This window comes from Triplophysa rosa, linkage group LG19 (assembly GCF_024868665.1).
Source record: "Triplophysa rosa linkage group LG19, Trosa_1v2, whole genome shotgun sequence".
NCBI classification, from domain to species: Eukaryota; Metazoa; Chordata; class Actinopteri; order Cypriniformes; family Nemacheilidae; genus Triplophysa; species Triplophysa rosa.
In genome coordinates this window covers 2,711,130-2,725,289 of record NC_079908.1, presented here as the reverse complement: position 1 = coordinate 2,725,289, position 14,160 = coordinate 2,711,130, and the positions used below count along the sequence as shown (strand labels likewise).

General features: G+C 39.5%; 1 protein-coding gene across 4 annotated transcripts in view; it reads left to right on the top strand.

The window, feature by feature from the left end:
- Positions 1-13,535, top strand: part of aff4 (AF4/FMR2 family, member 4) — a 30,747-nt gene extending 17,212 nt beyond the window's left edge. For all 4 annotated transcript variants that reach the window (XM_057360154.1, XM_057360151.1, XM_057360153.1 and 1 more), the window contains 16 exons: positions 78-167; positions 464-494; positions 582-648; positions 942-1,031; positions 1,458-1,605; positions 2,062-2,904; positions 3,179-3,258; positions 3,862-4,051; positions 6,251-6,336; positions 6,880-6,943; positions 7,537-7,673; positions 7,807-7,878; positions 8,686-8,779; positions 8,892-8,935; positions 9,057-9,274; positions 10,648-13,535. In XM_057360154.1, coding sequence (XP_057216137.1) covers positions 78-167; positions 464-494; positions 582-648; positions 942-1,031; positions 1,458-1,605; positions 2,062-2,904; positions 3,179-3,258; positions 3,862-4,051; positions 6,251-6,336; positions 6,880-6,943; positions 7,537-7,673; positions 7,807-7,878; positions 8,686-8,779; positions 8,892-8,935; positions 9,057-9,274; positions 10,648-10,775 — 2,382 coding nt within the window. In that variant the 3' untranslated portion in view covers positions 10,776-13,535. The remainder of the gene's footprint in view (positions 1-77; positions 168-463; positions 495-581; positions 649-941; positions 1,032-1,457; positions 1,606-2,061; positions 2,905-3,178; positions 3,259-3,861; positions 4,052-6,250; positions 6,337-6,879; positions 6,944-7,536; positions 7,674-7,806; positions 7,879-8,685; positions 8,780-8,891; positions 8,936-9,056; positions 9,275-10,647) is intronic.
- The last annotated feature ends 625 nt before the right edge of the window (positions 13,536-14,160 follow it).

The window sequence follows — 14,160 nt, the reverse complement described above, 5'->3', positions numbered from 1 at the left end:
AGTATCTTCAACAGTTTACTAGGCATTTCTCATTTTAATGAGACCAAAGCTCATTGATGTACATGTTTCCCCATCAGGAAATGACTCAGGTCTGGCCTCCTCCACTAACAGCCATTCACACCCCCTGCAAGACAGAACCTTCAAAGTTTCCCTTTTCCACCTCCAAGGTCAGACATCAGAGGGTTTCTGTAGTCACAGCAGAGTATCTGCCAAAATGATGTAAAAATGAACTCGAGTATATTATAGACACAATGAGTCTTGCTTAACTCAGCTTATTTATTTATGTATATCTATAAACATGTTCCATTACGTTTAATACCCAGAAAGTTTCCAAATACATTGTTTGATGCATTTGCTTTGAAACTGTGTGTAAATATACAGTTGCCTTTAAGAAAGATTATATAGTACATATGTACATGCACTTACACTTTTTAATTGTAATAGTTTTCTCTCTTTATTGTAGGATGCCCAACACCTGTCTTTTGGGGCTCACAGTAAGTTGTAAATTTCCTATTGTGATGTCACTTCCTTATTTCCTTTTGAGTCGCTTGATGACTAAAAACGTTTCTTTTTTTTTTCAGAGAAAATCTCAGGGAAGAGCGCATCCACCAGTCACACATCTAAGCCATGCGACGGTGAACAGTCCAAGTGAGTCCGGTGTCGAGAAGGCCTACAGCTAATTCTGTTTATGCTGTTTGATCTATTTAAACAATTAAGGCCCAGTATTAAATACCATTAACCTGTCGATCAGTATGTTAATGGAATAATATGAGTTCACATATTAGATTTTCTTTTAACAAGCCGAAAGTTTTCATTGCTGATCTGCTCATAAAGTTTGTGTAGCGTTTACATCAGAAAGCACCTTTTGTAGAAAATGAAAATGGTCGAAAGGTGTCTCAAGAGTTTCGGTTGAATTGATGTCCTGTTGTCTTTTACCTCAGCACGCTGCACGAAGACCTGAAGCTCAGCAGCAGTGAAGACAGCGATGGAGAAGATCCAGCCAAAGCCGCTTCCAGAAACACCTCAGCAAGGTGACGCACCCTCCCAAGCTAAAGCCTCACATTTCACATTCCGTTGAAGTGTACATTTGCTATTCAGATATCATGGTTCACAGTGTTCTGTATGATGAGTCCCACAGGGATTTGGGCAGGTCACAGAACGTTCTCGCATGATCAAACAGGACATTTAATTCTAATCTAGAGGGTTGCCAGTTTTGCATGTTGTACATTCTTGGGCATCCACATGATATTGCACGAGCCTGCTTTGAGTTCTATTGCCAGCTATGCTGTGAGGACATCCAGTGGTTGTAGGCAAATCTGATGGCTATCGCAAAAGCCTCCGCAGGCTTGATTTCACTTCAAGCTGGCACCTGTCGTTTACATTTAGCAGACGTTTTGCCTTAATTTAATTTATCAGGAGATGATGTTTAACTGATTTGTGTGTGTGTGAAATCGCAGTAACAACAGTAATAACAGCGAGGCTGCCGAGCGAGAAGACACCAGCAGTCACAGCGGCTCGGAGAGCAGCTCCGGTTCTGACAGCGAGAGCGAGAGCAGCTCTACAGACAGCGAGACCAATGAACCGCCTCGCGCCGCCTCACCTGAGGTGACTCACCTGCACAGCCACGCTCCTTCTCACGCACATGCAAATGAGCTCATCACGTGATTAACGGAAAACCATCAAAACTATGTCCATTTATGCTTAAAACAAAAATAAATATCTGACTTGAAACTTGAATCGAGTTGCTAAATATTTTACCAATATAATGCTAACATGAGGATTTTGCTTACACTGCAAAAAACACATTACTTTTCTCCATTAAAAAGGACTAAAATGCTAAACATGAGCCCCAAAGTCTACACTTACAACTTAAGACATTTTTATAATAATAATAATAATAACAATAGAAGGTATAGAATAATAAATAATAGATTAGATTATATATTCATTTTAGATTAAATATTCATGTTGCTTTATAGTAAGTGTTTATCTCATACATGCATTGTATATGTGATATAGAAATGTATATATTTAATTTATTTTCATGTGTGTTTCGCACAGCGTGAACAGCCCACAGCTAACAAATGGCAGCTGGACAACTGGTTCAAGAAAGTCAACAAGTCATCCCCTGCGTCTCCGGTGGAGAACACCAGCACAACACCAACCAAGTACAAAAAAGAGGGACGGGAGACCGGCTCGAGTAGGAACTATAGCGGCCCGGGTTCCAAAGACCCGACCCCCGCCACCGGACGAGACTTGCGGCCCACCCAGAAGGGCTCAGAGGGCAGCCAAGGCCGTCAGAAGTCCCCCGCCCAGAGAGAGGGCGGAAGTCAGATCGGACGGCGGGTGGTGGGCAAAAAGCAGCCCAAGAACTCTGAGAAGCCGCCTGTGGTGGAAGAGCCCAAGGGCGGGCTGAAAGTGGAGACCGAGCCGTCGCCAGAGATCCCTTCACACAGGGCCCGTGCGGCCAACAAGGGGCCCCGCAAACCCAACATCAAAAAGGAGCCCAAAACCTCTTCCCCTCGCCCTGCGCCTGACAAACGCAAGAGCAAAACGCCCGGCAAGACGCAGCAGAAGTCCCGTGAGTTTGTGGAATCAGACTCATCGTCTTCGGACTCTGAGGGCAACGAAAGTGTGCCTTCTTCTTCGCAGACACCGAGAGAGCAATACGTGGAAAACCCGTCTGTGCTGTTCTCACCCATGCTTTCACCACTGAGCGACCCAGAAGAGAGGCTGCCGCCCAGACTCCTAGTTCAGATAGACCTCAACCTGCTGTCCAGAGTGCCCGGGAGGCTTTTCAAGGACGCAGAGGTGAAAGTGGAGCGGGACTCTCCCATGGAAGTAAAGGACTTCCAGAAGCAGTCTGGAGAAAAGGGGGCCAGCAAGCCCAAGAGGAAACACAAGGTGGGTGGCATGATTGATTTGATCCAAAACCTGGTGAGAGTCTACATAAAGCATTTCGTAATGTCACTTATGAGCTTTCGTTTAAGTTAGAACGATGCTTTAGCAAATGTAATTCACTAGGTTTTGACACCGTTATGTCGATTTAATCACGATTATAATCAGATAATATAAGTGTATACTTTTCATTGCTGGGAAGCTGATCATTTATTTGGTGTCTTTCCCACAAATAGTAACCTTTGGGTTTAATATTCAGTGTTTTGTTTTGTTCCTTCAGAATGATGATGATGGTGTCAAGCCAGACAGTAAGAAGTCCAAGCTGGAGGAGAAGTCATCGCATAAATCAAGCAGTAAAGAGTAAGTTTGTTTTGTTTGCATTCTTAATATTTGTGAAAATGAAACGATCAAGGTAATCGCCACATTAGCTTTGTTTTTCAAGGTTTCTGCAGGAACTGCAAAACCTGGAGTTTTCCTTTTAGGGTTGTTTGGGCCTTGATTTTTAGTGCCGTCCGAATGGACCTTTTTCACAAGCCTGTGATGACGCGTTCCAACGGTCATTAGTATCGTAAATCCTCCAAAGTTTTTTTATATTTTCATCTTTTAAAAAATGTATGTACGTTTATAACACTATACTTTGTATTATTTACCAAAAAATTGTTAACGTTAATGCGAGGGTGTTTCATAAACAACGTCTATGGAAGTCACGGTACATTTGACATCATTCTCGCTTTTGACTGCCGTCATCAGACTCTCTATTTATTTTGTTGAAAGTTGTGAAGACACTATCGTTGAGTTATTCTTTTGCTATTTGAGCAAATGAGAATACAAAAAATATATTTGTGGTAGTCTCCCATTTACCGCTATAGAAGTTTACCCAACTATGACATGAAAAAGGTCCATTGACTTAAAGATATATAGACCACGGCTAAGTTAAATAATGTTCCTTCTTCTTTTCACCAGGTCATCTAAGCGTCCTCAAGAGAAAGATTCCGCTCCCTCTCCCTCCATCACACTGCAGCGGACGCCCAAGCCGAGTCACAAGCGGACGCTGAGCCAGTCCTCCACCTCTGTACCCAGCAGCAAAGACAGCAGTAAAAGCAGCTCCAAACGCCGCAAAGGCGAAGACAAACCTGTACGCAGGGATGCTAAGGTGTGTCTCATTTTGTGTATCCTCCGCACCCTTTTCACACACACAGGTTTTATTTGAACTTTCTCTGCATGGGTCTAGTCTAGTCAGTCTAATCTACAGAAAGTTCACACACTGTTCTGCTGTATGCCGGCAGTGTTTACCGTCTACACCTCATGCGTAAAACTACAGGTGCTGGTCATATAATTAGAATATCAACAAAAAGTTGATTTATTTCACTAATTCCATTCAAAAAGTGAAACTTGTATATTATATTCATTCATTACACACAGACTGATATATTTCAAATGTTTATTTCTTTTAATTTTGATGACTATAACTGACAACTAATGAAAACCACAAATTCAGTATCTCAGAAAATTAGAATATTGTGAAAAGGTTCAATATTGAAGACACCTGGTGCCACACTCTAATCAGCTAATAAACTCAAAACACCTGCAAAGGCCTTTAAATGGTCTCTCAGTCTAGTTCTGTAGGCTACACAATCATGGGGAAGACTGCTGACTTGACAGTTGTCCAAAAGACGACCATTGACACCTTGCACAAGGAGGGCAAGACACAAAAGGTCATTGCAAAAGAGGCTGGCTGTTCACAGAGCTCTGTGTCCAAGCACATTAATAGAGAGGCGAAGGGAAGGAAAAGATGTGGTAGAAAAAAGTGTACAAGCAATAGGGATAACCGCACCCTGGAGAGGATTGTGAAACAAAACCCATTCAAAAATGTGGGGGAGATTCACAAAGAGTGGACTGCAGCTGGAGTCAGTGCTTCAAGAACCACTATGAACAGACGTATGCAAGACATGGGTTTCAGCTGTCGCATTCCTTGTGTCAAGCCACTCTTGAACAACAGACAGCGTCAGAAGCGTCTCGCCTGGGCTAAAGACAAAAAGGACTGGACTGCTGCTGAGTGGTCCAAAGTTATGTTCTCTGATGAAAGTAAATTTTGCATTTCCTTTGGAAATCAGGGTCCCAGAGTCTGGAGGAAGAGAGGAGAGGCACAGAATCCACGTTGCTTGAGGTCCAGTGTAAAGTTTCCACAGTCAGTGATGGTTTGGGGTGCCATGTCATCTGCTGGTGTTGGTCCACTGTGTTTTCTGAGGTCCAAGGTCAACGCAGCCGTATACCAGGAAGTTTTAGAGCACTTCATGCTTCCTGCTGCTGACCAACTTTATGGAGATGCAGATTTCATTTTCCAACAGGACTTGGCACCTGCACACAGTGCCAAAGCTACCAGTACCTGGTTTAAGGACCATGGTATCCCTGTTCTTAATTGGCCAGCAAACTCGCCTGACCTTAACCCCATAGAAAATCTATGGGGTATTGTGAAGAGGAAGATGCGATATGCCAGACCCAACAATGCAGAAGAGCTGAAGGCCACTATCAGAGCAACCTGGGCTCTCATAACACCTGAGCAGTGCCACAGACTGATCGACTCCATGCCACGCCGCATTGCTGCAGTAATTCAGGCAAAAGGAGCCCCAACTAAGTATTGAGTGCTGTACATGCTCATACTTTTCATGTTCATACTTTTCAGTTGGCCAAGATTTCTAAAAATCCTTTCTTTGTATTGGTCTTAAGTAATATTCTAATTTTCTGAGATACTGAATTTGGGATTTTCATTAGTTGTCAGTTATAATCACCAAATTAAAAGAAATAAACATTTTGAAATATATCAGTCTGTGTGTAATGAATGAATATAATATACAAGTTTCACTTTTTGAATGGAATTAGTGAAATAAATCAACTTTTTGATGATATTCTAATTATATGACCAGCACCTGTATATACGTGGAATATAAGAGGAGATTTCTGACTGCCCTCATGCCCTCTGTCTAATCCATAGAGCTGAACAAAAAATCGTTCATATTTTTCAGGTTTTTTGACGATTTTAAATATGAAGATAAATTTGGAAAACAAATAAAATGAAGTACAAAACTGATATAGTAATAAAACTATGACCGGCATCTGTTTGTATGGCTATGATTTTTATTTATTTCAAGACTATTTTTTCAAGATTTTCTAGAAGAAATTTATCACTAAACTGTAAATATATTTTCATGAAAAGATATTACGCCACAACTTTATAAAAAATGTAGCACCGCTCCTTGTACCTTATTGCCTTAAATGTGAGCATGTAAACTTGTCAATGACACGCCGTTCCTTCTTTTTATTCGTTCTTTTCTCATTCTTGTTCCTTTTTCAGGAGAAAAGTAAAATGGAGAATCCTGTCACAGCACCAGCCCTCACCGATGGATCAAAGTCTAGATCCAAACTCCTGTTTGAGGACAGGTAATGAGACTTTGACGTTTACTCTGTGAATTCCTTTTACAAAGTTTTTGTTCTAAACAGCTGCTCCGTGACAAATAACAAGACATTTTATGTGGTGTTTAGTTACGATTTTTCATTACCAGTAAATCTTCAAGGAACACTATAGAAATTTTGCTCACAGGTTCCCCCATATGGTTGATGGGCGCAATTGTCTCTTACCAATGTTGTATTGTCGCTGTATAAGCTTCCTCGTGGGCAGCGCGTGAATTTGTTTACTAAGCTGAGGGAACCGGCGAATGCAGAAATGTTTGGAAACCATGTCACGCTCTTCCGCAGGCAGGGGGTGGGTGGGGCTGTGTGTACCGGGATTGTATGTTTGTTGTTTTGCGTTGCTTTTTCAGTAAGCTTATATATGTGCTAATATTGGAAATTTTCTGCGTTGCCTGGTTTAGATGCGGTTTTAACATGTCATTGTGTTCATTTTTGAAGTCATAACAGAGAGTTTGTATATAATAACAGTCATTCTGTGTGTATAATAAAGGTCATTGCTTGTGTACATTTCAGGGTTCATTCTGCTGATCATTACCTACAAGAAGCGAAGAAACTGAAACACAACGCAGATGCTCTGGTGAGGGTTTGTTTAGTATCTGCTGTCCTCAACATCGCTGCCAGATAATCTGTGATATTTCTGCGACCTCTGACCTTTTCTGTTAGTTGTCCATTGAGAGACGCATAACAGGTGCTGTTCTCGGCTGAAGCTGATCTAATAACAAACTGTTTAAAAGTCACGAGTCAATATAATTTACACACCCACCCTCCGAAAGATAGTCACATTGATTGACAGGTCAATGTTCCAACCCAGTTTTCTTAGTAATAGAGCTTGTTGTTCTTCGATGTTGACCTCCGTCTCTAGTCAAACACAAGCAAACGCAATTATTTAAAACAGAATAGACTACTAGCACTTGTTTATAACAATCCTGTAGTGAAACATCCACATGTGTTTGTGGCAGATCAATGTGTTCGCAGCACAAAGGTCACGGGTTCTATTTCCAGGGAAAACTCTGACAAAAATGTACAGATTAAATGCATTAAAAGCATCTGCCAAATATTTAAATGTAAATAAGTTTATGCTTTTATTGCAATGTACATCATATAATATAATGAGCCTTCACACATCTCGCTGCAGCTGTGTAAACATAATCACTCCATCTTCCTCCACAGATGGACAGGTTCGAGAAGGCTGTGTACTATCTTGATGCCGTGGTGTCTTTCATTGAATGTGGAAACGCCCTGGAGAAAAGTGCCCAGGAGGCCAAGTCTCCCTTCCCCATGTATGCTGAGACCGTGGAGCTCATCAAGTAAGATCTTTAAACAAATTTGATCAGTCTTCCTGTGGTAAAATGAGCATGTATTATGACTGTAGCAGAACGAAGTGAGTTTGCTCACAAGTGTGTGTGTGTGTGTGTGTGTGTGTTTATTTGTGTTGTGTAGGTACACTATGAAACTAAAGAGCTACATGGCTCCAGACGCAACCTCTGCGGATAAAAGACTAGCAGTACTGTGGTGCGTAACTCAAACGCATTCTAAACGTTTTAATGATTTGATGAATGTTGATGTAAAATGCTTGCATTGACATTTTTGTGTGATAAATCATTTTTTAACTGATTCTCCCAGTTGAAAAAAACAGCATATGCCGGGTTAGGTATGTTTTGATTCTGGTTTGACCAGCTTGAACCAGCTAAGGACCAGCACATGACCAGCTTAAACCAGGATCAAAACATACCAAACCAGCATATGCAGTTTTTTTCAACAGGGTCATTTAAATGTAAACGATTTAGGAAGTAAATAAAAGTACCTAGGATGAAGCTCAGAAATGTAGTGTTTACACAACACTGTTTTCCACTAAACACTATAAACATTGGATGCATTTAGGCAATTTATTTAGACAACAACTGTGTTTTGGGGACATGACAATAACAACAAAAACAATACTATTATCGTCTCTGTGATGCATTATTTACATACGGAAAAAAAATACATATAGTTTTGACAGTATTGACGTCTGTACGGGAAACGTTTAAAACCGCAAAGGAAAACCTTTTCCATTTTTATTACATCACTGTTGTGTAAACGTACTCTTAGTGTTACTGTATTCAGAAAAATACAAAGAGCAGGTGTAAAACTACTAATGGCCAAATAAAAATGAATGAATAAATAAAACAATTGTGAAACCTGACATGAAAGCAATTGTGAAAACTAATTTGATTAGAAATAATATTGTTAGGTAATACTAAATAACACCTGCCGAGTAGGTTCATTTGTTTGACCAGTACCTAATGTAATTGATCTATCTATCTGTGTCTCCTGCAGTCTGAGATGTCAGGCTTTACTTTATCTGAGGCTGTTCAAACTACGGAAAGAAAGTGCACTAAAATACTCTAAGACGCTTACTGAACACTTGAAGGTAACACTATTTCCTCATCTTTCTCATTCCAACTACACTCACAACTGAAATGTGCAGTATGAAAAACATGAAGTTAGGTTTCACCATATGATAAAATAGTGTTGTTTTTCAGAATTCGTTGAGTAATACCCAAGCACAATCTCCTGGAGTAGCAAAGTAAGTAGCCACTCTACACAGGTGTATACAAACACCAAACGTGTTTTGATTCTCTTTCAGAAAGAACCGAAAATTGCTCTCATCATGTGTAGTTGAGATCTTTGTGTTCTCTCTTCCGCAGTAAAACGGCTGGAATGCCATCTCCGGTGTCTCCTAAGCTCTCTCCGGGCAACGCCAGCAGCTACTCTTCCAGCGGCTCCAGTCAGAGCGCCAGCTCCTCGGTCACCATCCCTCAGCGCATCCACCAGATGGCAGCCAGCTACGTTCAGGTCACCTCAAACTTCCTCTACGCCACAGAGGTGTGGGACCAGGCCGAGCAGCTCGCCAAAGAGCAGAAAGGTACAATGAATAGACTGCTGTTGATATAGTAAATATGTTATGGTATTTTGGTGTAAGGCCCCTTTTTAGAACCAGTATTTTAATGGGGCATGTTTTTAAAGGGACACTTCACCCAAAAATGAAAATTCTGTCATAATTTATTCACCTTTGAGTTGTTCCAACTCTGTATACATTTCTTTGGTCTGATGAACACAGAGAAAGATATTTGGAAGAATGCTTATAACCAGACATATTTTGCCCGCAATTGACTACCATAGCAGGAAAATACAATGGTAGTCAAAAGTGCCCCAGAACTGTTTGCTGTCCTACATTCTTCAAAATGTCTTCTTTTGTGTTCAGCAGAACAAAAAAATTTAATTTAAGTAATTTTTCCTACTATGGTAGTTAATGGGGGGCAAAATCTGTCTGGTTATAAGCATTCTTCCAAATATCTTTCGCTGCGATCATCAGAACAAAGAAATTTATACAGATTTGGAACAACTGGAAGGTGAGTAAATGATGACAGAATTTTCATTTTTGAGGGATGTATCCCTTTAATGCTCTTAATATTTTTGGCTTGATTTAAGCTACTGGTTAATGGCAAATGTCTATTTAGATGATATTTTTGGTTGCTATTGTGAGTAAAACAGTTTTGAAGCCAATTTTAATTTATGGTAAGGATGTCTTTCTGCACATAGATATAAATGACTAGATGCCTCATTCAAGTGCTCCAGCCACATAGATGTGTCCGCCATCTTGGAACGGTCCACTGACATCACTCAGTTTGCTAGAATGCTACAACACCGCGCAGCCATGGCTGTGTACTTTAATTCCCGAAAAATGGGATACCCTTTCGTTGTTGTCCTGTTAGTGTAGCAAATATACAAATTATATGTTTTCATAAAGATACACAGTCAGCTTGCTCTTGAGTGTTAACGGACTGGATTGGCAGGGTTGCCAGATCTGTGAAACAAAATCCTTCATCTTGAGCCTAATGTCCCTAGTCCACAGAACTTAACATTCATAAATAAAATCATTTTAAGATTGACGGATAACAAAATCCTTCCACTCCTAACCTGTGGATAAAACAAACCGGAGCAACAGTTACAAAGGTAACTAGTTCCATGGGAAAGCCACAGACTTGGCAACACAGACCGGCTTGCACCGTTCCAATATGGCGGACTACCTACGTATAGTGGCCCATAGAATCAGATGTTAATGCGGCATCTAGTTATTTATATCTGTGTTTCTGCATGTGATGTCATCGTGATGTTTAGCTTTTTCTTTTCCCGTTCCCTGTGTAGTTCACAGATCTAAATAAGAGCGCCTGCTAAATAGCTATAGGCATGTCTTTTGTGACTGACTTTTCCATCTTGTTGTTTGTTTTCCCCAAGAGTTTTTTGCTGAACTGGATAAGGTTATGAGCCCGCTCATCTTCAACACCAGCAGTATGACTGAACTGGTCCGGTTCACGCGGCAGGGCCTGCACTGGCTGCGACTCGACGCCAAGCTCATACAGTAGAGCGTTCTCCGAGCGCCCTCTCTGGCCACGTGCTTATCCGTAGCCCTCTCTATGCCTACGCAAAACACTCACACACTTTATCTGCCTCAGAAATCTCTGTGACACTGTGTTCATTTATACACCAGCTTGCCAAACCTAAAAACACTCAGCGCCCACTTCTCCGGGACAGACCCTATGAATTTTCACAAGAGGAGAGAGGTCAGCGGAACATTCACACACTGCATTTTCTGCTTCATATCGTTGGCTTGTTGTCAGACAGAAAAGCCATCTTTCTCACTTCTTACTTTGCCTGTGGTGTATTTTGGTCTTTCTCTTCCCCTGATTCTTTTTCTATCTTCATTTTCTAGCTGTGCGCAAACAAAATAATGATTTGGAAGTTTATAGTTTTTTATTTAAACCAAAGTACCTCCCTTTAACCAAAGGTGCTTTAAGAATGAGGTTGTCTCCTTTTATCGTTATTTTATCGTGCCTTGTATTTGATATACAGGAAACTAAGAGATACAGTATCATGAAATGCACATCTCGAAAAGTTTGACACGGGGCGGGAGTTGAGGCGTTTGGCAGGGACATATGGCCCTGGGCGGAGGTGTGGATTGCCAAAGCGTTTTTCGTGAAATATGAAGAGAATAGCATATTTGATATCATCAAGTCATATTGGCTATGTTGAACGATGAAATGTTTTTTTCCTTGATGGTAATTCCGTCTTGTTGCATACGAGACCAAAAGGCTGTAAAACACCATATCAAAGCATTATAATTCCTAACGTGTTTTCTTTTTTTTTTTTCGCCTGGCTCATTCACCTCTTTTTTTCTCATCATCATGTTTTTGCCAGAAGCCGACAGGCAGTTAAATCGTTGTTACACCCTGTTGGATTTTCTATACGTCAGTACCACAGTTGCCCAGGCCATGAGTTTTAATACGAAATGTAGCACTCGCGCATAGATTTTCTGGTATTAAACGCAGGAGTATTTTATTACCGTGGCTGACTCGCTCGGCCTAATAGAAATTTTATTTAGGTAACTGCAGTTCGCTTCGTCGCATTTCACTCGGCATGGATACAGGGTTGCAATACCAGATGAGAGACGTATTCTATTGTATATGAAAATATCATATTTAAATATTTAATGTGAGTCTTGAGGTTGCCTCTATAGTGTCATAGTCACCTGTGTGTTGCAGTTCTTTTAAAGAAATAAGTCACGTAAGGATATATTTATAATGCGTTCTGTCGATAATCGTGGTTTATACATGTACATATTACATTACGTGATTTTAGCGCAGACTCTCTCACCACCCATACGCATTGCTCCACGTAGGTCAACTGTTGCAGAAAATCGGATTGAAACCTGCGAGCAATTTCACAATAAAACAGAAAGAGGATAAAGAGAAATACAAATGTATTAAATGCTGGAATTATGTCGTCTCTTGCACTAGAATCTGTCCTCTCATTGGCTCCCTGTTTTGTCTGTAGGGATGAACTGTTTTTTCGTCTATGCAGATGTTTCTTAGTCTTCTTGAGTTTGTCTGTGCAGTAGCTTAAAACAAGGACTCTTAAGATTTCATCAGATGAAATAATAATGTCTCGCATCTGGAGGACCTAGATTTATCGCCAGTGGGCTTGGAATTGTAGTAGCCTCTGCCTTGCAGAATATTTTCAGAATTGATTTCGATTGCTAACAGGAGTCAAATAAGTATCTTACGGGGCAGGGATTTGTTACCTGTGCTTTTATGTAAATGAATTCATGCACTAATGTGATTTTATGTACTGGAATCATGATTTAAAGTAACTGCGTATGAATAGGGTTTGTTCAGATATTCCCATGGCCTTTATGCTTCTTGACACATGAATTTGTCGTGACGCGTCCTGTATGTTATTTTTCTTCATCCGTTTTTAATGTTTTTATCTTTTCTACTAGACTTCATGGTCATGCTTTTAAAAGATTAGATTTATTAATTAAAATTTATGTTTAATTTTCTTGATGATATAACTTTATCCAGGGTAAGATGCTTTTCTTTTGTCCATTTGAAAAATAACACTCGCATGTTTCTATTTAAATACTAAGCTGTACAAATGTACATAATGAGTCTCTTTTAGGGTAAATTTTTACATCGGTTTAACATTTGTATTAATTGTAAATAGAATGTGAATATATTATATGCACATTTTCATTACTGTAAGTCCCCACCACCATTTTTTTTTTTTTGAAGTCATTGACACTTTCAACAGAACACTGTATGTTTGTAATGTCAGAACATTTGTTTTCTTCGCAAGCTGTCATCATTGTACTGATTTTGTTTTTTGTGCTATGTGAACAATGTTTCATTCAGCTGATCGTGTTTTGTTGAAATGGGATGACTGTGTTGAAGATCTTCCCAATACAACTTAAAAAAAAAAAAAACTTAATTCGTGAGACCTTCCGAGAGAGGCGTTTCATTACGCTGAGCAGGTCTAGATATCAACGTAGTACTCATTTTATAATGATTTCAAAACAATCATTGGCAAAGACAGTATAGTTCTGATCAATCTAGTTTTCAAAGTATTGAGAGGAGATTGACAAAAGAAATCTACGTATATATATTCGTATTATGGATGCAATATGAGCTATGATTTAAAGGTACTCTTATGAGCCTCGATTATCCAAACTTGTAATAACTTGTAATTTAAACACTTTTTGTGAAGTGAGTATTACTAAAGGATTTTCTGAGTCTGTTGAACCATCTTTGTATTTTGCTGTATCGAGAATAAAATGTATATGATTACGATGACGTCGTCTCTTGGTTTTGCACTGCGTTGAAACAGGTTGTGGGGTTTGATGTTTGTGTAATATGTTTGAAGTTAGCTAAAATGGGCCACTTTTGGTTAATGGTCAAAAAAGGCCAAATTTATGTGGCCATACAATGTTTCTTTTTGTAATGTCTGGTCTCCTGTATCACTTCATATTTGGTGTTATAAAAAATCGTGTTTTTGTTCCACAGCAGTTAATTTGTCTTTTTAGAGGACAACTATGGAATTATAAGGTAAAATAGGCCATAAAATGATAAACTGAAGAAACCAATGAAAAAATCAATTTATTTAATTTTAAAACAAAACTGCATAGCAAATCAAATGTGCAGTATATTAGGACAAAGAATGTATGTGTATGTTAAAAGTTATTCGATTATAAACAATACTTTTGGTATGAATATTTGTAAAAAAAATTGAATAACATTTAAATATTTTAATTTATTCTAAAAACAGGTCACATATTAAGACATTCTTTACGAATGTGTAGTCATTGTCTTTGTTTGTCCTTTTTTACAATATGTCTGGAAATTGTACCTGTACATGTAGCCGACATGTTTTCTGACCATACCATGTTCCCTGGTTCAGGGCAAAGAAAAATGATTT